The sequence below is a fragment of the Hakea prostrata genome, chromosome 2, assembly GCF_041222555.1.
Source record: "Hakea prostrata isolate BN-2017 chromosome 2, UWA_Hpros_2, whole genome shotgun sequence".
Lineage (NCBI taxonomy): Eukaryota > Viridiplantae > Streptophyta > Magnoliopsida > Proteales > Proteaceae > Hakea > Hakea prostrata.
The window spans coordinates 55,350,747-55,377,050 of NC_142601.1; the positions used below are offsets into that span (position 1 = coordinate 55,350,747).

Here is a 26,304-nt window from a genome sequence, read left to right on the forward strand (position 1 = left end):
ATGACATTGTTTTATCATCACAATTTAAATTCATACTTCAAATTCAATCATTTACTTGCTGCATATCAATATGTATTAACCTAACACACACTCCATAGTAATTTTCTTCTTTTTTTCTTAAGAGGTTTGTGGTTAGAGGATCATAGAATACTACTACTAGAAGAGTACTAAGAAACTTCAAACTCGAAATAAAGAGATTATGCACAACTACAAACCCACCTCAAACAAGCTAAGCTAAGTACTAATTCTCAGCTTTTTGTTGTCTATGGACTATGAATATATCTGTTAAAGGTTATACTTACCATGTAAGTATTTTGTTATTTCTTACTGTCATGTAAGTATTTTTCTCGTGGTTCTCGCATGATGACACGTTGCAATCGAATGTAATCTCTCCTACCCTTTTAATCACAGTTATTGAATCTTAAAGTTATCACGTATCACCCTTGGAACCGGATTATACTTCACATATAAGCAATGAACATTAAATTTCTACCTGTCCCATAGCTGTGTTCTTATTCAACTCACCATTTGAAGAACCTAACTGTCCTTCCATAGGTATCACCTATCCATAAAGCCATTCCATTTAGCCATGGTCATGAGAGTACATGATCACCAAAACACCATGATGTCTTGTTACTCATCTTGTTCTCCCCTTGCCACTTAAAACTCCTTTTTTCTAATTTCAAACAGGTAGGGAATTTTTTTTGTTTTCTTTTTAAATTTTTGATAAAGTGAAAGTAGTGCTTGATGCTTCACTATAACCAAAAGTGACCAGCAACTAAGGAGGACAGTTTGGATTGGTGACTGGTGAGATTTTTCATGACTTGATAGAAAGTAACCTTTTTGTTTTTAAGTGGAGAAAGTAATAGTGGTAGTGGTAGTAATAAATAGTGATGGGAAGACTTCAATGGTTGAACTTTTCTGAGGGTTTTGGATTTCCCAGTGTTCTGTAGTGAAAGAAGAAATTAAGGATTTTCAGAGACGTGAGCCACACATACAATTAAAGCCCTTTGTTTGAGTTGTCCCTATCAGAAGGTTTGAAAGTTACATACATTATGGGCTCATTTCAGCATTCATAATAGAATCTAACTTATAACTTAAAACAAGTCCAGCACAAAAGAAACCAACAAAACAATGTGGTTAGAAGACAACAAGATTAAAATGGAAAAGGGGAGAAAGCGTTGTTTGTAAACCTGCTGGTGCTATAGTCACTTTCCTTCGCATGACATACCACTCCATTTAAAGCCAATTATAATGCTTGTGCATAGAGTTTTTTTTTTTTTTTTTTTTTTTTGGCTCATAGCTTTTCTCTAGGTCACGAAATAGACTTAAAAACGATTCTTTAAACGAAAAAAAAAATTACAGAAAGTAACATCAACAGAGCAATAAGACCATTCATGTGTGAGGGGGAATGGGTGCTGTGCAATCACTTCACTGGCGACCAGACAAAACTGTTTTGCTTTTCAGAAGTCACAAAAGATGAATGATCTGGGAGAAGGGACCACATGGATCAAATGACACCAGATGTTATGTTAGTTTTGGTGCCCACATAATCAAACTCCAAATCATATGATTACCTATATGAAAGGGTAGCACTAGTTTTATCTTTTATTTGAATCAATTGTCGGCAAGTGAGAACAGTTCTGTAAATCATTGGAAGTTTGAACCCAGACCCTATCTCCAACTCCTGCCCCCACAGTATTGAAGAATCCCTGCAGAAATTTAATTGAAAAAAAAAAAAAAGGGAGAGAGTGAAAGAGATCCAATGCTCAGCCTTGAATCTCATAACCATTACACCATTACTCAACCAAACCCTACACTGAGAAAGCCAGCTCATTTTGTCATATGTTTTTTTTTTGGTAGACATTTTGTCATATGTCATACCCAAAGTTTTAACAACCCAAGTTCATATTTAATAATTTTCCCAACTTCTCCATTTAGCCATTTCTCATTCTTCTTTCTTCTTTCAGCAAAAATCCTGCCTGCTCTTGTATTTGGAAATGATCTAACTGATTGGCATGATGAGAAAGAGAAGAATGACATTAAGAGAAAAAATATATTATGGGGAAGAAGGGTGGAACCTGAAGAAATCATTTCTAACACAACTCTTCTACTGTAACTCACAATGGTACATTAAGGAAAGCTTCCAAGTAACATATGCCACTAAACCAATTGAAGTTGGGAAACCGATTACATAACAATCTGTATTTGGCTATGACGAAAAATTCCATGGGCTCCACAAATACACCACACCACTCTACGCCAAAACCCGAAAACAACCAGTTCCCGGCCTCTCTGCTGAGGGTAATACCTGCAAAGGTAACAAGATGCTGAGATAAGAACATTTTCATGTCAAATAGCTGCAACTAGAAAACACCTTTATATCATATTGCAATTAAGAATAAGAAGGAAATAGAACAATGAATGGAGTCAGAAAGACATCTTTTGCCACCAACTCAAAAACACTTTTCATGCTTAACAGGGCTCCTCAAAGCTTTTCCTTTAGAAGAAGATGACAACCCATCGTGCTTTCTCTTTTAGTGATTCTCTTTCTTTTACAGCCAACCAACATAGACCTCCTTGGAGACATCACCAGTCAACAGCCATCTCAAAGGTGATTTGGTACGACAGAAGGAAGCAAATTACTCCACCGACGCACACCAAGTGGGAAACGTTAGATCAGGTACATTCCAGCACATAATCGCCCAGAGTTCCATTCTTCCAACAACCCCCACTTGAAAAAGTTCTCTCATGTTGAGGGGGAACCCACTACTAGCTCAAGCAGAAGAATCAAAAGCAATGCCCCAGTAGGATACCACCCAAAATCAGATGGCAATCTTCAAATTAACCTCAGAATAGGACCCAGAAATTCAAGCAAACAGTTTACAATTAATTCAAATAGTTTAGCTATAACCACCCCACCCCCACCCCCCCCCAAAAAAAAAAAGAGAACAAAAATTAGAGGTTCCCATGAAAATGATACAAATAGTTGATGGTCCTGAAGGAGGATCAGGAAGAACTAAGAATCAGATTCATTCACAATAAACCTCAGCAAAATATCTAGTATAACGGCATGCTATCAGTTTTAACAATGGCACTGTAAGTTCCATGACACAAAAGAGTTAGAACGTCTTTCATTCATGGATCCTTTAAGGGTTCGTTATCTGCAACATGGCAGTACATGTGGCCAGTCCACGTGATAAGACAACCAGGTAAGCATCTCGTTAGTACAAAAGCTGCCATTCTTACTCTATATTCAAGTCCATTGATGCCATTTTGGCAATCTTACTAAACAATTGAATCAAATACTTTGGACTAAAGTTTGGTCATTGGGATGAATATAGGTCTTCTATTAAATAGACTGACCCAAGTACTGCTGGCAAATATTGAAGCTCTGTACTTCACCAGGCACTGAAAAGAACAACAAACTAATGTTTTATTAATTATTACTAATATCTAGCAATATAAATAACAAATCAATGTCTAATTCTGTTTTTATTCTAAATTCTCTTAATTCTGTCTTCCAAAATATTTACTGTGTTTATGAATATATCGTGCCACCTAGGGTTCCATTTTCTGCCATGAGGAAGGGGCCTTTTACCTTTACCAGATGAGTGATCAGTTGTATCACTGAAACTCAATCCAGTGCTTAAAATTTTCTCAATAATTAGTGAATTGAAACATAATTTGTTTAGGGCCTGTTTGGTTACATGAATCCAGAGATTTGAAATCTCTAGATTCATGAATCTGAAAATACCCGTTTGGGTAAAATTCTAGATCATGAAATCTGAGATCCCACACAAAACGGAATCGCAGATTTTTGTAAGGGTGAAATCCAGAGATTTCAAAAAGCTATACATTTGCACATTCACAAAAATCACGTCGATCAAATAATTTTTAAGGATGAATCCACAGATTTCATTCCACAACCAAACATCTAATTTTATAAATTATAACTCCATAGATTTGAAATCTATAGATTTCAAATCTCTAGATATTTGAAATCTCCAGACTCATGTAACCAAACAGGCCCTTAGGGATTTCTGTTTCCAGAATCTCCTTGAGATCCTGTAATGAGGAAGAAGAAATTGTACATTCTGAACCAAATATCAGTTCAACAAGAATAAAGCCGTACAAATGAAATGAAAAATAAGACTCTGGGGAATCGTGAAATATGGTAGGTCAATTCCATCACAGTCTCCATGTGTCAGTAGCTGCAACAATTCCAATATCACAGCTGAATATTTTCTAAGACTATAGGCAGCTGAATATTTTCTAAGACTATAGGATCTCTCAGGAACAAGCAATAATGGCCGCCCTTAACCTAGGAAATCAATATGCCCAGGAGATCAGATCATAGAACCACCACCTCCTTAAAACACCCCCAACAAAAACTGCTCTTTATTTAACCAGAATACTGGGAATACGATCTTATCTCAGGGATTAATAAAACAGGAAATATTTTGAGCTAGAAATTTCCACAGATGAATAATGAGGTAAAGCCTAAGCACCAAACAAGCTCAAAATGATACACAGGAACTAAAAACTCTTCCACTGCACTGATAACCAAAGACTGTAAATAACTTATGAAATATAACTGAAAATGAAGTCAATCAGTGGACTGGAACCTTCCTTTACCTTCAAAATAGGGTGTATAAGAGCTGGAACCGGCTGTCTTCATTGGACCTAGTGACGTGGCGTAAGCACTGCCATGTAATCAAAAGAACAACCAATCAGGTCCATCAGCACCAATGAAACTATCATATCATAAGACTTCTTTTCATGAGAAAATCAGAAAGCACCATCAACAAGTCCAAAATAGTTCTTAAGGAAAAGAAAAACACCAAAGAGTGATATGGTTAAAATCAATTAAAGTAAGTTTATCATCAAAGATCATCTGAATTAGTAAGCCTAAAGAGTCACCAAGTAAGAAATGAATTCTAAAATTCTCCTACTTGAAGCACAATAAATGTGATAACCATCAAATATTGATAATAAATTCATTGGACTTCCGATAGAAAAGGTCCAATGGACATGAATTCTAAAATCCTCCTACCCCTTGAAGCCCACTCCTTTTAAATTCCTTGTGCAAACATTAAGAGGGAAGGCATAAATCATAATGACACCACAAGTCAGGATCTGATGCAGGGACTCTATAGCAGCAAAATTAACTGCAGAAATGGAAATTTTAACACACTGTGTATTTTAATCAAAGACAAATAGCTCAAGGAATACCTTCAATGAACCATGATCCACTAATAGAGAGTAACATGAAGCACATAGAAACTACAATTGCACATGTAACTCAGGGTGAAGGAATTCATCTTCTAATCCATTGATAGCTAAAGCTGGGGACAGCTGCCCAAACAAAACATGGGAAATAAATCCAGCTCGACAATATTTTTTATTTAAAAAAAAAAAAAAGGAGAAGAAAATTTGAGCTAAAGTTTCTGCCCAGATAGATTGGGCATATGCCTTCTCACAAAACTCCCCCCCCCCAAAAAAAAAAAAAAGGAAAAAGGAATTAAAGATCTAGAAAGAGCAGAAATTTCACCATGGGATTCAGCTTGATAATTTGAGCCTAAAGTTTCTTCCCAGATATATTGGACACATGACCTCTGTCCAACAAAACCCAGCACCTCCAGACCCCCCCCCCCCCCACAAAAAATTAAATAAAATAATAATAATAATAAAAATAGCGATTTAAATAGACCAGAAATTTCACCATGGCATTCAGCTCAAGGTACATCTGATGGTTTCTAAACTGTACAGAAATATTTCTAAAATAAATATTAGGCATAGTAGCATAGGGTTTTTTTTTTTTTGGTAAACATAGTAGCATAGGTGGTGATGATATTAGAGAGTACACAAAGAGGCCACGGATTTTCTTCTCGAAAGGGTGGACGCCACAAGAATAGATGGGAGCAACCCATTGTACACAAGCCCCAAAAAATAAAATAGCAGCTATTAAAAATTAAAAGATAAAGATTTATAATTATAATAATTATAATAAATATAATGATAATGATGGGTGGAAATAGGATCCATATCAAAGGGCACATTATAGGGAGAAAAAACAATTAATCACCAGAACAAAAATTGGATTTTCACACTTGCCCAACCAATTGCTTTTAGGCTGACGGAGTTCCTTCATTATTCCTACCCCACTCTTCGTCAGCCTCGTTTCCATTAACAAGGACAGCTCCATCTGTCGAATCTGCATCCACTTCGATGGCCTCTTCTTGGCCATTTTCTCCATTCTCTTCTTCCACCTGAAATGAACAATGAATGTAGGTAACTGAAAAGTAATTACATAACAAATCCAACGACAGGAGGGGGAAAAAAAGAAGAAACACACAAAAGCATTTCATAAAATGAAGTAGCCAACAAAAAGCAGGTGCTACATACAAATGCACATATTCCAGACCTCAACCATTACTGGGCAGTGGGCAGGAGCTCAACAAGTTGGGCCTTGAGTTCGAGTTCTTAATCCAATGTTAGTTCTGATCCAACCACTAGCTTGGAACTCTATTAGGGGCTTTAATAGCACCTACTAAGGGTAGAACCTTGATGGTGTTGAGGCAATACTATTGGTCTGGTTTGATTTAATTTCAGATCGTTACTGTTCACAGTTCTCCCCAGCTTCCCACTCTGAGTTGAAATTTCTTAGTCATCCTCAATTTAATTGACCATTAACTCTTCATATTCTGCGGATGCTATTATTGATCAAAAGGATTTAACAAAGTTTAACCTTCATCTGAAAAGGTTGACCTTTTATTGACCTAGAGTTAACTTTGAGATTTCTGAGTGTTTGTGAAAACCAATTTGTGAGATTGCACACAAATCCACAGCCAAATGGCCTAAATTTATTGTCTGACCATTTGAACTCCAGTTTCTCCAGTCAAAAAAGGCTTAACCAATTTCCTTCCACAAGGGCTTCTACCAGCTTAGAACTCTTCACAGCAACCAAGACCTGGGTATGGATATTGCTGACAAAGGAATTTTATACTTGAGGTTCTCATGGAGCACAAAATATGGTCAACATCACAAATTAGGAATGCTTAGAAGGGTATTAGTTTCAGCTAGGCCACTTCTGATTACTAGGGAAAAAGCACAGCAGCAGAATTTACCTAGCAGCATTCAGTGACAGGGAAGGATGGAAATATGTCAAGTTTTGACTACTACTGCGAAAACCAATCAAAATAATTTTAGCCAATATGCATAAACTGACTTTAAACAGAAAATTAAAAAGTTCCACAATTGAGATATAACTTAAACAGGTACATCCACCTAAAAACACAATATAAAATGAATATTAGCTGCTGTGAAAGTGATTATAAGGATTATGTGAGCATACTATACCTCATGACCAGCATCAGTGTCTCCATTTTCCAATGGTACCTCTTCCTCTCTATCAATTTGCATGCTTTTGAAAGCTTCCACAAGATTGGCATTTGATTTCTCGGCGTAGCTCAAGTATTCTTCCGCAGGAGGGTAAATGCCGCTAATAGAATGGTAATATTGAAATGCAACAAAATAAACAAAAATGAGACACAACGTAGTAGCAAGAAAACTAAAGCCACTTCACTCTCTTCAACGTTATTCAATTATCATCTTAAAGTGACAAACAGCCAAAGTTGATATCATTGAGCTACATTCCCCATCACAAAGTTGAGTGATTCTACCTTCCCTCTGCAACCTTAGATTCGACGGCAAGAGCAACCTGCCAGTCCTCAAATAGATTAGGGTACTCTTGGGGATCTGCCAAAGACTCTGCAGCTTTTTGGTTAATCTGTACAACAGGCAAAATAATTGCATCAATGGAGCAGAATTCAAATGTAAGACCACCTTTGGCAAGGTAATCAGATTGAACCATAATAAAGAGAAAATAAATGAAACAAAAGAAATTTACCTTGTTGAGGTCATTTCTCCAAATTGCAACAATATCTGAGACCTTGCTTGGTAGGTAAGAACGGGCCATCAAAGCAGCTTCAGGTATCCGGTTGCTGCCAAAGAGAATGCCCGGAAGAGTGTCAACTATGGAAGATCACGACTCCAGACATATATGAAGGGTTCACTGACTTTACCTCTCTATTAATAGTTGGAGGCACTCTTCCAATTTTCCTAACATAAATAAACAGAGAAATGAAACATTATTCTTTCCTTGTTCTTTAGCAAGAGACGCAAGCTTTGAGATTCCTTCAGCATCTCCAAGAGCAGAGTAGAGAAGCAGCAACCCACTCAAATCCATTGCACGCTGCAAGCATTCTTCTGCCATTTCTAACTGCAGCAAGGAAGCCAACAATTAACAAACATTCAAAACTATTCCCTTTAATTGTACACCCACATTGGATGCAATACAATCTGTAGAAGGGGCTATTACATTTTAGAAAGCAAGAGAAGCAAGATAAGAACGAGGTTGAATGAATCCATAATGGTTAAAACACACTCTTCCAACAGAACTATCTTATTCATAAACTGGATAGTTTTAAAGGCCATGGCCACGGCTACCTGCCCTTCCTTCCTATCTGATACAGCCTTTGATAGGGAGGGGAGAACATTCAAACCCACAGAAGGAAAGAGAATTTCTGTAGTTTCAGAGAACACATCACTCGGCCATTTAACAGTTACCACAGAGCAACATTGGATATCAATTTTAAACTTAACTTTCCAGAAAACTTGGGCTTGTTTACACAAATATGAATACTTCTCTCTGAACTATGAAGGTAGTGTCAGTGAGATAAAATTGCCTAGGAACTATCCTTGGGTTTATAATACCTTTCCACTAGACATTGCTAATTCTCCCAACTGCTTCCATTTGGATTCACTCTGTACTTCTGTGGCAATTGCCTGCAAAAGAATAAATTTGTCTTCAAAAAACAAAAAGGAATGATTACAAGAAGGTATTTTGGTGAAAGAAGAGAATTGCCTGAACAACTTTTGAACTCTAATAATGGCCTATCTGCCAGTTACATACCATAAACAGAACCATACCTTTGCATCTTCTAGTCTTCCAAGTTGGATGGCCAGATCAAATCTGTAATTAGGATCTGTAGCTACTTCTAGTGCCTCCTCTAGCATACCTCGTGATTCCAAGAAACGAGCCACACTGCATCAAAAGCAACTCTTTTCAGGTCTAAGGCACCAGAAAAGTTTAAGGATCCTTGATTCATGAAAGGAAATAAATATTTTTCTTGATGGAGGGATAAGAAACAAACATGTTGCAATAAAAAAAAATGAAGAAAATGATTTTTCCCACATCCTCTTGAGCACTGTCACAAATACTTCATAGAAAAGATGTACATATTATATGAAGGAAATGATGACAACTTTAGTCTTTCAACATTTTTTACAACAAAAATAAACAATAAACTAATAGGGTATGAATTATACCTATTATAGTGCTCCTTCGGAATAGAGGGCAGGACCTCATTTGCCCGTTCCAGGTCTCCACGCATCACAAGAGTCTTGTACTCAATCATACTAAGAAGCAAGGTGTATCCCATAACACTACATGTCGAGAACATAAATGATAAGAGAAGAAACAAACATAACAATAGTTAGCAATGGAAGAAGACCAGCAACCCAGCAGACTCACTTGAATTCTTTATCTATAAGATACACCCGACTTTGACTAGCAAGATAGCCCAACAAGTACATGGGTCGATCCAAGTGAAACATGGTTGTAACCTGAATCATCATAAATAAGTATCAAGACAACAGCAAGCTACTCATGAAATAAAAAATTACAAAATCTTTATTAAACAAACTGAAAGAAGACTTAGCAAAAAGGTCTTTGCAAATACAAAGTCCATGTACACAGTATACCTCGCCACCAACACAGTAATTAAGCCGCCAAGAAGAATTGTTGTAAATGAAACAGTCCCCAACCCATATTCCTGTCCTGACACGCTCATTTGTTTCATGGAGAAGCTCAAAAGCATCTTCAACACCCTGCTCATCTACTGCTCTCCCACCATCTAAATAAGATGACACAATATCTCGCTGCCACATTAAGTAACAGAATTCAGTAAAGAAAATACAGGTTACAAACCCCAAAGTGAAAGACCAATTCTACATAAATTCATGAAAAGAGATCCAACCCCATCACAACATTAATCACAGAAGAGAAACCTTAGTAGAGAAGAAAATATATCCATCCTCCTTTTCTTTTCTATTCCCTTTTTCTCTGTCTGGGGGAATTAAAGGTGGGGGGTGGGGAGTGGAAGTGCTAAGAAAAATCAGAACTTGGTAATGTTAAATGAAGTATCTCTGGCATTCTTACATTGTACTTAAGGATATAAAATGAAGTATCACTGGCAATTGCCACTAGATCTCCACTATCAGCCCAATATAGATTCTGGAATTATCAGAAGAACAAAAGAAGAAAAACATCAATTCCATTATAGAAAAACCAATGATAAACTAAGTGGGCAATCTCAGCAACATTGATTCTCACTTTGACATTCACATCGATTCTACGAAGCAGCCTACATTCAGCCCAATCATAAAAGCAGATAAAGTCATTGGAGCACATCGCTAGTAAAGTTCCCCCAAAAATACGCTCAGCAGAAAATGTCGGACGTATACTTTTCTTTTCCTGAAAATATCACCAAAGTTAAACTGAATCCAGGAAACCAAATATACAAGTAATAAATTTGATATGCTAATTTGAATATCAACACATATAAAGCACGAACGAGGAGGATGGCACATCACTTCCCAAAACACCCTTACCTTCTAAAACTACTAAACCTTAAAAGTCATCAAAAAAGAATATCCAAAAATGTAATTTGCCAAATAAATAAACGAGATTTAAATTTCCAAACAGTTAACTAAATGTGCTGACAAAACCCCAAATCGTGATTTATCATAAATTAATTTAAAAAAATCAATGATCATGATTATAAATAATAACATTAATGGCAAAAATTTAAACATATTTAAACATTCAACTAATAAAACTTAAAATTAAAATTGCTATTAATAGGAATGGAAACTTTATGAGAAAGTTTAGGGATTCAAAAATAAAATAAAATGATTATGATTAGATATAATAAAATTGATAGTTGAAATCAAACGAGATAAATTTCCATGATAGTTGAAACCTATAATTGTAAATTAACAATACTACGTACACTACCCACTAAAAGTAGTTAAAACACCCACTAAAGCAGATACATCACCCCAAAACACCCCACCCTCTAAAACACTAAACATTAAGCATCCAAAAGAATATCCAAAAATGTAATGCCAAATAACTAAACGAGATTAAATTTCCAAACAGTAACAAACGGCGACAAAACCCCAAATCGTGATTTATCATAAATTAATTTAAAAAATCAATGACATGATTAGAAATAATAATATTAATGGCAAAAATTTAAACATATTTAAACATCCAACTAATAAAACTAAAATTAAAATGCTATAATAAGAATGGAAACTGATTGAAAGTTTAGGGATTAAAAATAAAATTAAATGATTATGATTAGATATAATAAAATTGATAGTTGAAATTCTAAACGAGATTTAAATTTCCATTGATAGTTGAAATTCTATAATCGTAAATTAACATATACACGGACACACCCACAAAAGTAGTAAAACACCCACAAAGATACATTCACTCCCAAAACACCCCACCTTCTAAAACTACTAAACCTTAAGTCATCAAAAATAATATCCAAAAATGTAAGCCAAAAACAAACGAGAGTTATAAGATTGAATAAACTATTTGTGTAGTTTTTTTTAATAGAAAATTATTTGCGTCATTGCTATGAAAACATATAGGTTTTAGACTTGAATTCAACTCAAAGAAAAAAAGCATAGAAATTTTAAATTTTACAACAAAAAAAAAAAATCAATCCTGGACGCACTACACGTGCATATGCATGTGTATCATTACTAGTAGAATAAAATGAAGCTAGTACCGACAAACTGGAATTAGCAAAATCACAATGAGATATGCAACCAACTCATATTCTATGATATGTACATAACTAAACAAAGATCAATTTTGCCTAAGATATGTGAAACCAGGGTACTTTGGTCAAAGAGCCATGGCTTGGCATAGCATCGAGATTTGTACGTTTGAGGTTTGTTTTCAGACACGTCCCCATCTTCAAATAATTTTTCACATCCTCCTTTTTCTCACAAAGACACATGATTTGGAGCCAGACTGAATAGGACTATCATGTTATGTACAAGTTTACAACGCTTTCTAATCAATAGATTATTCTCAATTTGAATGACCAACAGCTGTCACCAATTGAATATCATAAATGAACCAAGTTAGAAGTAATAACCCCCAGCCCTTGCTAGGTAGGCTGGTCCACAAGGTCAGTGATTCCAATGGACAGCAAGCTACAAAGAAATAAGAAGCTTCTCTTCTTTATTATTATTTTTTTCATAGAAGTCCACAAATAAGGAGAAAGTCTTTCTTCACCAATATGACAAGACAATCTCAGCAAGGAGATCTGACCCTTTGATTAGAAGGACAAAGGGTTTTTAAACTTTTACTAAAAGGTTGTGAATTGGGTTTTTCAACTAAAGCAATAGGGGTTGGGAATTAATGATGAAATTGTGATGCATTTTGCTGCCTAAGAACAACCTCAGGTGTAGGGATTCCTCCCAACACCAGCACCATTCAATGTAAGCCAAAATCATTGGCATAGGTTAGGCTCTTCACGATCTTACTTAGTCTTTGCTCAAAGTTCTATTTTCACAGCCCTAATCTGGCTAGGACTTGACACTTGACAGTAAGTCCAGTCAGTGATCCCAGTTCAAGTATGGGTCCTAGTTCCTGCTCTACTGAATCCTAGTTTGAATTTGAAAGCTATGTCGGCCATTATATATATTGCTCAGTTGAGCCTAACAAAGATGTATAAGATTGGATTCTTGAGTATTGCTTAGCCTTGTAAGAGCCTAAGAGGTATTCAGCTTCACCATCCCCTCTATCAAACTCTTCATGCTTTCCCATCAGACCTACTCAATCCCTAGAAGACTATCCTCTCAGTTGGTTCAAGATCATTACTAACATATCTAAAGACTAATTCTCCTGTTCAAGAAAATCAATCAATTCTTGGTGGATGAAGAATCAAAATCACAATTTGCCAGATAATTTGGGTTTTCTAAATTGGATCTTGAACTCCCTTTCTTCAAGTTTCTGCAGTTGCAACTTCTAGGCTGCAACTTCAAGCTACTGAATCTTATTTGGAATACAGCCAACAGCCTTCATCTTCTCTACTCATTCCAAGTCACACCTTGGCGCCTGGTTTGTCTGAAACCCTATACTTTCTCCTACCTTCTAACACTGTGAACCCATCATAACTTTACTTCTAGCCATCCATGAAACCTCGAACTTTGACAACATAAGCCCTGCCCATAAGGAAAGCCCGGTTGCCTTGCAGCCTGAACCAACCATCAGTTTACCTTCATACTTGGGTCGCATCTTCCACACATCCATTGGGAAGTTCGATTTTAACTGTGGCCTAATCTGACCTAAGAAACCCTAGATTCCTCCTGGATTCTCTTTTCAGAAACCATGGAACAAAACCCTAATTTGTTGTTTTTTCAAATTTAACAATTTCGATGACACTTTAAACCTTCATTAATAGACACCCCTACATCAACATATCCTAACCCCACCATCAACCACTATGCCAAGCATAACCCTAGATTTGACCAAAAACCCCTAATTTGACCTACACAAGATTAGCAGTTTATCGCAGATCCTGGACACTGGATCTTGATGGTCTCTTAATTTGACAAAAGTCATTAATGAAAGCCATTTTCAAAAACTAAACATCATTTGTTAGGCATTATACATAATAGAGTATAGAATGAGATATAGTTTGGTATGCCAATATCAGACTAGTATTTACAAAAATGGTCCAAAATTATCCAGTGTCACATTTAGTGCGAGTGGTACATGAAGAAATTGTCTCTTAAATGGTCCAAAATTATCAAGTGTCACATTTTGTGCAAGTGGTACATGAAGAAATTGTCTCTTCCCCAAATTCCTTCCTGTGAACAGAACCGAATCATGATTCAGAATTTGGAGAAGCATCAGTCGGTCACAGCCTTTCAGGCAATTCTTCCAAATTCCACTTGAAATTTGGATAAGAACAGAAAGGTACAATGGGAATCGTGCTCTCACACAGTCATGCGAACAAAAACTTTCTAGACATGGATTCCAGGCATGACACAGTTGTAACAGCCCCATTTGCAATTTGGCTGCCGCCACAGTGGCTTGAACCAATAGTCATGGCTGAATCATCCCCAAACTCACCCGTGAGTCCATGACTAGTGGGGTTTAACACATCACTCAGTCAATACATACAACTATCTAAAAGAGAAAACCAATTCATTAAACGGAATCCCAAGGCTCATTATCGATCTCTGAGAAGGTGGAAAAAATAGTAAAAGAGACAACCCATGCCAAGTGTTTCAGAGTTTAGGCAGGAAACCTATGATAAGTCAGGAAATAACCCAGTAAGTTTTGGTTTTACTTTTTTCTTTTTTTCCTTTTTGGGTTGGGGTTGGGTGGGGTGGGGACAGCAAGCCATGAACTGAATTGAATGGATATGGAGAAATAACCATAGTACATAATCAAAGAGACTTCGATTTGGTTTGGTTCAAAGGTCACATCCCACGCCATTCTCTCACCCTTTGGAGAGCTATTAACCTTGCCCTCCCTACCCAATCTTTCCTCATTAGCCGTCACATCCCCACCAACCCTAGTTGTACCCTTTGCTGGAGTGATTCTGAGGACATTGACCACCTTTTCTTCTCCCGCCCCTTCTCCCGGCCCCCTTTGGGATAGAGTCTTGCATCCATTTGGCCCCGCTCGAGACGCTCATACGGGTTTGTTCGTGATTGGTCTTGGATCTCTAGGAACTTTGCTGGTAACTCCATTTGCGATCGCCTTGGCAAGTTAGTCTTCAGTGCCGCCATCCATCACATTTGGTGGGAGCGCAACCTACAAAGATGGTCTCCCAAATCTCGCTCCTTAGATTTGATTTGGAAAGCCATCTTCGTTGATGTTTCTTCTAGATTGCTCTCCCTTCCCCATTCCCCTGTTGCCGACAACCCCATAAATAGGTTAATTGTTAGTTTTTGGGGCCTCAGTTGCACTCTCTCCCCCTCTTCTTGAGCTCCTTGCTCTTCCCCCCCCCCTCCCTCTTTCTCATTCCCGCATTGTATTTCTCCTGTTGATCTGCCTGTTGCTTTAATATATTATTTATTCATCCAAAAAAAAAAAAAACATAGTACATAATCTAGGGAACAAAATAAAAAAGAAGTTGACTTGCAACAACCACAAAATTGATAAATTCTATCAGTCAATATTCTGAGGTTGACTTGCAAGTCAATTGTGGCTGTTGCATTTATCAATTTTTTATTCTTTTATTTTTTTATTTTTCCAGGGAACAAAATAAAAAAGAAGAAGAAGAAGCTCCATTAGTGTTACCAAACACAGCCCAAAACATAATGTGACAACAACAACAAGCCTTGTCCCAACTAAATGGGGCTAGCTACATGGATTCTTGCCTTCCAATCAACTCTGTTTGAGGTCTCACTAGATACAAGGCCTAAGCTATGCATATCATTTCTCACCAATTCTTCTAAGGCTATCTTAGGGTCTGCCCCTATTTCTAGTTCCTTCAATATAGACAAAATCAGTTCTCCGTATAGAGGCATTTAAGGGCCTCCTCTAAACGTGACCATGCCACTTCAGTCAACTTTCTTGTAGCTTATCATTTATCACAAGCTCACAGCTACTCCGAGATCAGCTCTAGTATGATGGTTTCCTTAACTTTTTCTTCCTAATTTTGCCACTCATCCATCTTAGCATCCTCATTTTTGCTACACTTAGACCAAAAATAATTAATTAATTAATTAATTAAAAAAATCATAGCTCCTAAACTAAAAATAAAGTACCAAGTATTAACACCAAATAACAACAATGAAAGTCAAGTCAGATAGATACAATGTTATGAGACCCAGCAGACAGACCTGGCATCTAAAATGGCCAGGTCAAGCCTCATGCTGGCCAAACTTGTTGATTTGCCCAATGAACTTGCTTTGTCAACTGGTACAAAGTTTTGTATAACCAAAATAATAGTGGGAGATGTTAGACAGTGCATTCTACCATGCACATCAAGGCCATGAACATGCACCAGTCTCTGACACATCAGCCTCAATAAACCAACACAGGCGAGGTTGATATTTTCTCAGTATAGTATCCAGGCCAAAATATGAGATTCAGCTTATGCTGCAGTCTTCTCTTTCTCTAGATAATAACATGAAGTATTCAGCAGCATAAACAGAATCCACATCAAGCACATCTTGACAATGCAAGAAAAGAAAAGTGTGTCCTCTGTGCAGATTCCAAAAGTAAGAAATGAACAGCCAGCTGCTTGCACAGAATTTTGAATAACGTTCAAGAAATTGAAGGCTAAAGTAAGATTCAAACCTGGAAATTTTTACTAAATATCTTAATCTTTGATGTACTCTCTCTAACAGCATATTCCCCTTCTGATGACCAAACAAATTCCAGAGCTGATCCAAATGATCTATTTCTCCAGGCAAGAGCAGTATAAATGATATACTCGCCATCACCACAAACAACAACGAACCTCCCATTTGGATTGTGCTTTAAGCTCTGAATGCAAAATTGCAATACAAAAGAAAATGGATTAGAAATTTTTTTATCAAAAAAATGTCAACCTGCTTTAACATTTAATAAGTTTATCTCAACACTAAGGACACTGCAAAAGTGCCAAAAGATAAGCACTTGAACTTATCATAAGACACAACATTGCCCCAGTGACAATCTGCAAAAGTGTCAACTTGATTTTTGCACTCAAGTATTTCATCATGTAAAAAGGGGGCTGCATCCAGTGCACAATGCTTCCAGCCTTCCACCAATGTGGGATCTGGGCATATCATGATGTATGTAGCCTTACCCCTGCTTTCACAGAGAGGCTCCTTCCATAATTAAAACTAAAAATCCCAAGTTTCAAGTAAGAATTTCTTAGTAATACTTATTTTGCACTATTGATTGCATATATTGATGGAAGGCTCTTTTTATGACAAGTTAAACTACTATTGAAGATTGGGAATCTGGAACAAGACCAATTACACAGAAGAGAGTTGTCTACAGAGAAAGGGTGGGAAAACAACTCCAAAAAGAAGATGAGAAATCTAACATTTGGCACCCACTTACCATGTGGCACACATGGACAGATGTGGGTGGGTCCATTTGACAAGGACCTAAACCAACTCACCAGCCAAATTTCAGTCTGAAAAAGAGTGGGAAGCAGTTTAAAAGCTGGTATAAGTATCTCAAAATTACAGAAATGCAATTTCACTGTTATGGAAAACGGAATCTAGTTGCATTTCTGTAACTTTTGACACTTCGGATTCACTTAAAGGCACATTCACCTGGTTGTTGGAGTTAAATATTGATGAATGAAGAATAAGGATCCTATATGATGCGGATCCATCCATTCTTACACATCACAAGTGAACACAATTTTAAATGTCACTGTTCGCAGGTGATAGTGACATCAGTGACCCAATAAAGAAATGCCAACTTAACTGACATTTGTCAACTGGTGTATTCCAGTTATTGACACACTGCATTGACAAAAGAGTAGATCTGCAAAAAGACTCTTAAGCACTAGAATACTGTACTCTTTAAAAGGATTTGCAAAGCCAAAATCAAACCAATGGAACACTCCATGATAGTTCAGTTCCCACAAAAAGAAAAACCAGGAACTCCTTTTTTAGCTTTTTTGGCTGAGGGTTGAGGGGGTTTCTACACTGCTAGGAAAGGAGATCAAGAAATAGTGGTGTTTCAGTTACAAATTGCATTAGGCAGGGATAGCCCCAACATACCTGAGGGTACATATCACAGGTCCCCAACTCCTTCACAGCCAAAGGCAACCGTTCACCATCTGTCACCTGAAAAATACAAAACACGTTGATGTAATCATCCATCAAGAAAGGAGAAAGTTCCTCCAACTTTCGATCTCAAGTTACACAACAAGGAGAATAGTGGATGCAAGAGTTCAAACCTCAAAATCTGCACCAACACTCTTAATGTTCACAGTCTGGATCTCATTATGCTTAGCCCAAATAATTTTACCACCACTATCCATACTTGCAACTGGCTCTTCTCGACCAATTTTTATCATAATAGTTCCTTCGTCATATCCAATCACAACCCTGTAGATATTAAGTGAGGCAGTGGTGACAAGAAATGTTACTAAACTGTAGGGAAACATGAAACCTAAATAAATTCCAGAAAATGGGTCCATACTTCGGGCACAAACAAAGTTTCAGTGAGCTAAACATACTGCTATTCACATTTAGACTTTGAAATATATATACATAACAAAAATTGGACAGATTAAAAACACTCACCGACGTGAACTTTTCAAGTATCCTACAGCCCATACTCGCTCAAGACCATAATTCAATGTGTTCTCAAGCCTGTGATTTAAAAGTCATCATCAGTAAATCAGTTCAGATTTGGGAGTCCTTCCACATGGCAAAACATTTTATAGCCTAAACTTCAGACAGCCAGATGGCAGAACTGTACAGTGTACAGGGGTGAAAAGACAAAGACAGGAGCCTCAGCTAATGCAGCTACGAGGCCATTAAATCCCTATTGGAGACTTAAGCTCATCAAGAACCAAAGTCATCCAAAGGGGAAGGGGAGGGGGAGAGAGACAAAAGTTAGAATTATGTCCACCAATTGAAGAAATGATACGATAGACCCTATTAGGTCAGTACTCTGCATGTATCTCCAAGGCAGGGCATCAGACCTCATTTGATGAGGCCTGCAGTGCCTGAGAGCCAATGCTAGAACTGAATAAGTTACAGTGAAAGAAGATGAAAGCCAAAACTACACAAATATAAGAGAAGGGAACACATGACGTAAATTTCAGCAAATTAAAAAAGCATACAAGAATATGGAAGGCAGGTCTTAACAAGTTATATAATGGAATGAGCTAATGTCACCCAAAACAAACAAACAAAAAAGAGAAAATAAGAAGGTTGGATGAACCTGAACCATCCAGCTTTAACAATTCAAAAACTAGAAAATTTTCAGATACAGAAGATCTACTGAACTTAGAATAACAAACAAGCTAGCATAAAAAACTTAACACATATGAGACAGTTAAGGAGATGCAAAACTTCCACATAATCAATCATAGCATCAGGATTACACATTGCCAATATTAACGAATGTACCTATAAGTGGTAGCATGCCATATACGAACAGTGCCATCCTCAGAGCCTGTAATTATTATGGGAAGTTCGGGATGGAAACAAACGGAAGAAACATTGTGTGTATGACCTTCTAGTGTTTGGACACAACTTTTAGTTTGGTAGTCCCATACCTGTTTCAATAAAATTGATGGCAGGAATTGTCAAAACTGGATTCAAGCATTTAAAGAGACAGCGAGAGAGAGAGAGAGACATTATTTGAAAAGAATAATTGGCTTTCCAACCTTAGCAGTATGATCATCAGAACCAGTAATCAGATATGGCTTGTCACCACCAGTGAAGTAATCAACGCAATTTACTCCTTTCAAATGGGCATCCAATGTAAAATTTGGGTCAGGGGAGCCTATATTCCATATCTGAACACAAAATGAGATTATCATACAACATGGAATGACAGAAATTGATAGGTGGAAAAAAAAAATTAACATAAGACGTTCACAAGAAAGTCCAAGCCAAACCTTTATAGTCCGATCAAGGGAAGCACTAGCAAAAGTGTTGGTATCTTTGGGATTAAATGTCACTTGCATCACATAATGAGAGTGGCCCTCAAAAATTTGAGTGCACATCCAGCCTTTCTCCCAATCCCAGAGCTTTATAAGCATGTCATCAGATGATGATAACACATAGGGAAGCGTTGGATGGACTGCAACACACCTGATATAATCCGTGTGTGCTTCAAACACTCTGACCTTGTCCATTGTATTATAATTATATACACGAATGAACATGTCATCGGCTCCTACAACAACCCACTGCTTGCGTGCTATAAATTTTGCCGATCGAACTGCAAATGTATGATTTTATGTAAGAGGAAATAAGCAACTGCAAGAATAAGGAAAGAAGAAATAAAGAGAGGAAGTATGAAATGAATAAGTTACCCGGCAACTCAGTGACCTCAAAAGATTTTGCCATAGTCTGGATAAGAATTGGCAAGTTTTATATTAGTACAGTAAAAAGAATATGTTATCCTAACAGCCAAGCAACACTTGGTCAAAATGATATGATTAGGAAAAAAAAGGCAATGCATCAGGTGACATTATGGATGGGTTTCAGAAGTGCATAAATGGAAATGTCTACTTCTTTTAGAATGTTAATAATCCATGTCTGCAGCCTGCAAGTATTAAATTTGGTATCTTATGGCCTTTATTCAGACTACTTAACTTACATAAAGGTTGATCAAAATCCCGACAAACTGACATTTCAAATTCAAGGGTATCTAAGCGACAATAATCTGGGATTACTTTACGTTCTGGCTTAGTGGCTTTATATTCTAGTCATTTAATATGGCAAGGGCAAAATCTCCAATTAGTATTTCCATCGCTAGATTTCTATTACAGTTTGGGGTGGTATAGGCATCCATTGACAGTATTGACAGTACAAAATTAGCCAGAGAAATAATCCAATCAATTTTTTTTCTGGGGCTTTCTCAATCTTCTATGCAGTATTGATGTTTAGGTTTCTCAACTACCATTCAATTATTTCCTTAGCGCTAGCACATATCAAGTTATTTAAATGCCTGTCTTATCATAAAAGAAGGACGTTTTAAGGAAAGCAACCTTTAGAAATCTTCTTTCAAAAGGCTTTGGCTCATTTATCGGTTCCTGAAGTCTACTTGTCCATCCTACTTCTGGGATGTCCACTTTTCCTCACCATAAAATATAACCTAGGAAAGCTATTAACAATTTTTAATCCAAGACGGGATATTGGCAAGCAGTGAATTTTACAGAGAACTTCAAACCACATGCCCAACTTTCAAAAATGCAGGTGACTAACATGTGACATCTTCTATGCAAGCTAATTCTGCTGAAAAACCAAGGGAAACCCTATATTGAAGTTGAATCTTGGAACAATTTACATGAACCTGAGTTGCACAGGATGATCAATGCAGACAAAACTTTACCCAACAGGCCCATATCTAGCTACCAGCAACATAGAAACGTAATCAGAAAGAAAGAAAAAGAATTCCACCAATGAAGCCCTCAATATCCACATAAACATCACCAAGAGTCCAAGACCCCATTCTCAATTTAGAATTTAAGAAAACCACCTTCAAAATCCACTCTGCGAGAAAGAAAGTATTGTGAAAATCCTACATAATCAGAACTACAAAACCTGCAATCTCATAACATCTTATTGGAATTTATCACACCTCCCTTAAGAGAATTCAGACTCAAGACAATGATCTTCCCGTATACTGACCATATACTGGGTTATTCTGGATCAACTAATATTAGGGTCTATAAAACCTCAACTCAGCCAGAATCAGACGGAGAAGAAACCATTAGATCAGGATGGGAGAGATTAAATAGCTTAACAAAGACTGATTGGAGGGGGTTGAAACATGGGGCAAGTCATTAATTCATCAAGGAGAAAGAATGGAGCCCTAGTTTAGCTAAAGGGCTCACGGAATTCAAATCTGGGAACAGAGAACAACTTATTAAGGGATTGGAAAAGATGTACCAGTCACCCCAAACAACAAATTTATCAGCTTTGAAGCTTGCAATCAGAAGCAATTGAGATTACTAATACCATACCAAGTTGGACAGTATTCCAATTGCCAGATTTACATGTAGTAAACAATCCTACTTTTAGCAGGGTACAAGAACCCAGACAGAAAAATAGAAACTAGAAACCAGAACCAGTAGCTGCCAATATTCTTAAGTGCAAGGCTAAGTGACTCAGATTTAGAAACCAGGAAACTTAGGAAGTACAATAGTTAGATACTAAAGCTAAAATTGAAAACAGAAATAGAAAGTAGATTCAGAAACCAGATTTGGGAAAATAGAATTGAACCAGAATTCTAATATCAATTGCGAAATGTTGAACTTTAAACAGAGTCTGAACACGGCATTCAAGGGAAAAATCAATAGAGATTAATTCAACCGGATTGGAAATCAATATTCCTACTAAATTTCTGAATAGAAATAGCAACAAAACAGACTACAGAATCACATGTTACAAAATTCTGACCTTTTCCACGAGAACTATTATAATTAGAAATCTTCTTGACCAGGCAAACCCTGAGTAAAAAAACTATTCACAACATTCCATTCCTGAATCAGCAGAAACAACACTATGGAATACCCAAGGGTAAGCATGAGACCACGGTCTCTCTACCTCCATAAACTCCTGGGCATATATGCAGCCCCTTATATAAAAGGACTTAAAAAAGAAGAAGCCCAAACCAATCCTGAACTGACATAGAAACATGAACTCACCAAGAAACTTAAATTATTTTATGTCAAAGAAGTCTGAAAATAGGACTGGATTCCAGCCTACTTAAATGTTGATGACAGGTCCCATCAAACTCTTATCCTTGATATCCAGAAATCAGCAGATCAAGTCCAAACGAATAAGCAAAGCCTGGAAACCTAATATCAAATTAAGAAGTTACACTCCTAAATGGACCCCATGTTGCTGATTCCTAGGGTGAACCAGAACTGAATTGCAGGGTCCACAGAGGACCTTTGAACCAGTTCAAATCTGGACTAGACCAAATGGCTGGCAAATTCTCTTCTTCTCTACTAACTGCCAACTGAATACTGCATCACCATAAAATAGTCTTGGAAGAGTTTTTAAATATGAAAGCCAAATTCTGCCTTGGGCCAAGAAACTTTGACAACCATTGGCAAGTCACAAGGCAAACGGACCGATCAAACATACACATCTAAGTGTGGGGCTGACAGATGGTCCATGATCATGGATTTGCCCTTTACCAATATAAGTCTTTTCCATAAAATATACTAACAATACCAAAAGTCTAAAACAACTTAATCCAGAGGATTCCACAAAATAAAATATGCATTGAGTTTGTTTAGACAATAGTATATGTATATCACAATGGCTCCCTCACTTGCAAGTTGCACCCCTCTTATATATCGGAGTAATGTGAAAAATATGCCATTAAATTCCCTACAAACAAATTGGGATTGGATCCTGTGTGTCCTCACTCATTCTATATCCAATGACTGTTCTGAATAACCATTGTAGACCCCCCCCCGGGTATGTCATCTACCTGGCTTGCTATCTATACTTCTAAATGGGAGCTGATTCAGAGAATGGCCTCAGTGCATCAAGCATACTGAGGCTACGGTGAGTACTGGATTTAAGCACACTGGAAAAACTCCAAATGTTGAATGCTATAAACCATGTATAAGTTTAAGCAGCATCTGGGACTAACTAACTGTATGTTCAAACATAGAGAGGAGAAATTGCATAGAAGATAAGTTCCTTACCTGGGTCTGATAATTCCAGATGCATACAGATCCCGAATAAAGACTTGTGAGAATCCTGGGGAAATAATTCAATGCAGGTTATACTTTAGCAAACCAAATTCCGACAGAAGTTTATACTATACCCTCACTCAAAACTAGTGACGGGCTTGAATAAATCCAGATATAAAGATAATGTGATAATATTTCACACGATAATTATTTTTACCATGGTTCAGTTGGATGTAGATCCACGGATTTTACTCTTTCTGATCTTTGCGCAAGTTTCCTCTGATGCAGAGTTCATCGTCAGCAGTATATTCAGCAAATAAATGAGCAAAAATTAATAAAAATATTTATGCGACAATCAAGAAGCAGCGAAAATTCAATACCTTAATTTCGAGTCTCAGAGGCTGCAGCAGCAACACAGCACGCAAGCAATTAAAATAAACGAAGAGGAAAAGTTATCAGTTCTCATTTAAAAAACAGATCTTTTAGGAAGAAGATTTATAACCCAAGCTGATGCCAAGTCCAGCATGAAAACAATAAAAATCCAATTCATATCAATTCCAACAAGCACGTAAATCATGCAAGCACCTAAGCATCAACTGAATTGCCTACGACAGATCGATTTAAATTTTCTCCAGATCTAAGCAATATCCAACTATAACAAGTAAAAAGACAATGAGAGCGACGAATGCTACCATTATTGCGGCTGAAACAACGATAAGAGATCTTTAACCGAAAATTAGCTACGGCAATCAGAGATCGAGAACCACCAGCCCTACAGATCCAGGAAATATCGATGGTGAAGAGATCAGATTATAGAACTGCAATTGATAAGCCTTCGCTAATAATGCTCACAACAAGTAGAGATTAAGAAGAGAGCGAGACAGCCAGCGAGAGGCTTCGCTTCCGTATTGAGGAGACCTCCCCGTTTGTAAAATGCTTATGCGACGAACAAGTGAAACTGGGTAGGAATTTTTTTGTTTTTGTAGAAATATAAACTGTGAATGATGAAACGGAGAAAATGTTGCGGAAAATTGGTCCGTTCACAATTTGCAATGTAGCTACGAAAATGTTCAAGATTTTGATTTATTTACGTAATTGCCACTGCATCGGACTTCCACGTGTCAATTCAGATCTGCTGTTGCAATTTTATTTTTCTTTCATCCAAGCTCTAGTAAATTTTATAAATAATTTTTTATATGACACCTACTATTATTAGATCAAAACACAAGGGCTAAATTACATGCTTATATGGAAATTGCCAGATTTTCCCAATTCTTCGAGGAATGTCAACAAAAAACATAAACCTCCTTAGGAAATAAATTGACAAAACTTTTTTAGCTAAAGAAAAAAATTTGGTATTAGAGATCTATGGTCCTTTGGTTTTAAGATGGAGATCATAAACACCTAGATTTTCATGCTTCCACCACTCAAAGGAAATGGGAAAATATCATTATCAAACTCAAAGATAGAGTCGGAAATTGGTTGATTGAGGAACCCTAAATTCATTATGAGATATGTTCTCATTTTTCTACTCTGTTCTCTTCATCGTCCCCCATCTCCCCTGATGAGTATCTCTCTAATACTCCTCCTTGCATATCAGTTTCAAATAATTTTACTTTTTGCTCCCCCTTCTTTGTTGAATAAATTATAAACACCGTTTTCTAAATAAAAAGGCACCAAGGCTCTCGGTATCGATTACCTCCATGATTCGATTTTTTCAAAAATATTGGGAGACTATTGAATTTGATCTCACCCACAAGGTGCAACACTTCTTTAATATGTGGCACATGCTCTCGAGTCTAAACGAAATTGTTATCTCACTCATTCCCAGATGAAGCATCCCAAGAGGTCTCATATTTTTGTCCAATCATTGAGATCCATTTGGCCATCTTTTCATGTGTTAAATATTATACTCCCACCACATGGTGGGGGTATTTTTGGAATTTACCCTTACACTCCAAATTTAATATTTTCTTTTAGTGTCTTATAAATGCAGGACAGTCAAGGTAGTACTCGCTCTATGGACATCTATACCCTCAACACGCGAGCTTTGTGAAATTTGTACGGAGTCCCTTTGGCATATAATACTTATTTATTGTGAATGAACTAAGAGGATTTGGGCAGTCGACCTCCTATGACTTTAAATGGAAGGACTCACGCATATATCTATCAATGATCTTTGTCAATCTTTCATCCCATATCTTGGTATTAACAAACCATCCAAACAATGGCTAATGTTTGTCCTTATAATTACATGTTATTTTGTTTGGAAAAAACGGAACAATAAATTTTATAATAAGCAATCCTCAAACCCCACACGAGTTTTAAATAACATTTCAAATTGGATCAAAGATCTAAAACTCAAAACACAAGAAACATCATAAATCACACACAACATGACACAAGTAAGGAGTTATAAACCACATACTTGCTTTTGTAAAACTATGACTAATTTGAGTCACTTACGAGTTATGATGTGTGCACGGGTACATAACTCATAATTAAATAGCACATGATGGGGTGTGGAACATTTTGAGAAGGACAATTAAATTATGTTAGCACAGGAGGATTAGGGAAGGGAGATCTCATTATGAGTTTTTGTTTGGTTTATGCGACATAATAGATCAAGCCCAACTTTCGAACATTCAACTATATGAGATTTGGTGCAACGAAGATAAAGTGTTTGATATAGTTTTGCCGCCGAAACACACAAGTTGGCCATTAGTCTTTGTCTCATTTTTGGACAACTAACTACTTGTATCAATGTTATTAAACTCTG

The 26,304-nt window shown here is 36.9% G+C and overlaps 1 protein-coding gene across 3 annotated transcripts; it reads right to left on the reverse strand.

Annotated features, from left to right (window-relative positions):
• Positions 1-2,019: 2,019 nt before the first annotated feature.
• LOC149024991 (coatomer subunit beta'-1) lies at positions 2,020-24,549 on the reverse strand. Of its 3 annotated transcripts, XR_016171684.1 has the most exons (27): positions 24,378-24,549; positions 24,218-24,297; positions 23,906-23,926; positions 23,743-23,804; positions 23,538-23,592; positions 20,181-20,217; positions 19,761-20,086; positions 19,527-19,658; positions 19,267-19,415; positions 18,433-18,501; positions 18,084-18,234; positions 17,905-17,970; positions 16,478-16,666; positions 10,460-10,600; positions 10,286-10,360; positions 9,829-10,005; positions 9,599-9,690; positions 9,394-9,510; positions 8,995-9,109; positions 8,779-8,850; positions 8,088-8,284; positions 7,913-8,006; positions 7,686-7,792; positions 7,363-7,504; positions 6,089-6,272; positions 4,639-4,706; positions 2,020-2,311 (listed from the first exon to the last, which is right to left on the reverse strand). XR_016171684.1 is itself a non-coding variant. In XM_089145180.1 (26 exons), the coding sequence occupies exons 1-25, from the start codon at positions 24,218-24,220 to the stop codon at positions 4,687-4,689; spliced, it is 2,718 nt and encodes a 905-aa protein (XP_089001306.1). In that variant the 5' UTR covers positions 24,221-24,549; the 3' UTR covers positions 2,020-2,311; positions 4,639-4,686. The 3 variants fall into 3 exon arrangements, 1 of the variants encoding a protein (XP_089001306.1); XR_016171683.1 differs by having other exon boundaries at positions 6,118-6,272; positions 24,218-24,549; XM_089145180.1 differs by having other exon boundaries at positions 6,164-6,272; positions 24,218-24,549.
• Positions 24,550-26,304: the final 1,755 nt, after the last annotated feature.

Bases quoted from the DNA above. Each gene is read 5' to 3' on its own strand.
- LOC149024991 (XM_089145180.1), bottom strand. The intron at 10,006-10,285 runs GTAAGAATGCCA...TTAATGTGGCAG, and splicing joins TTTATATCCTTAAGTACAAT to CGAGATATTGTGTCATCTTA. The intron at 6,273-7,362 runs GTATAGTATGCT...TGTTCATTTCAG, and splicing joins ACACTGATGCTGGTCATGAG to GTGGAAGAAGAGAATGGAGA.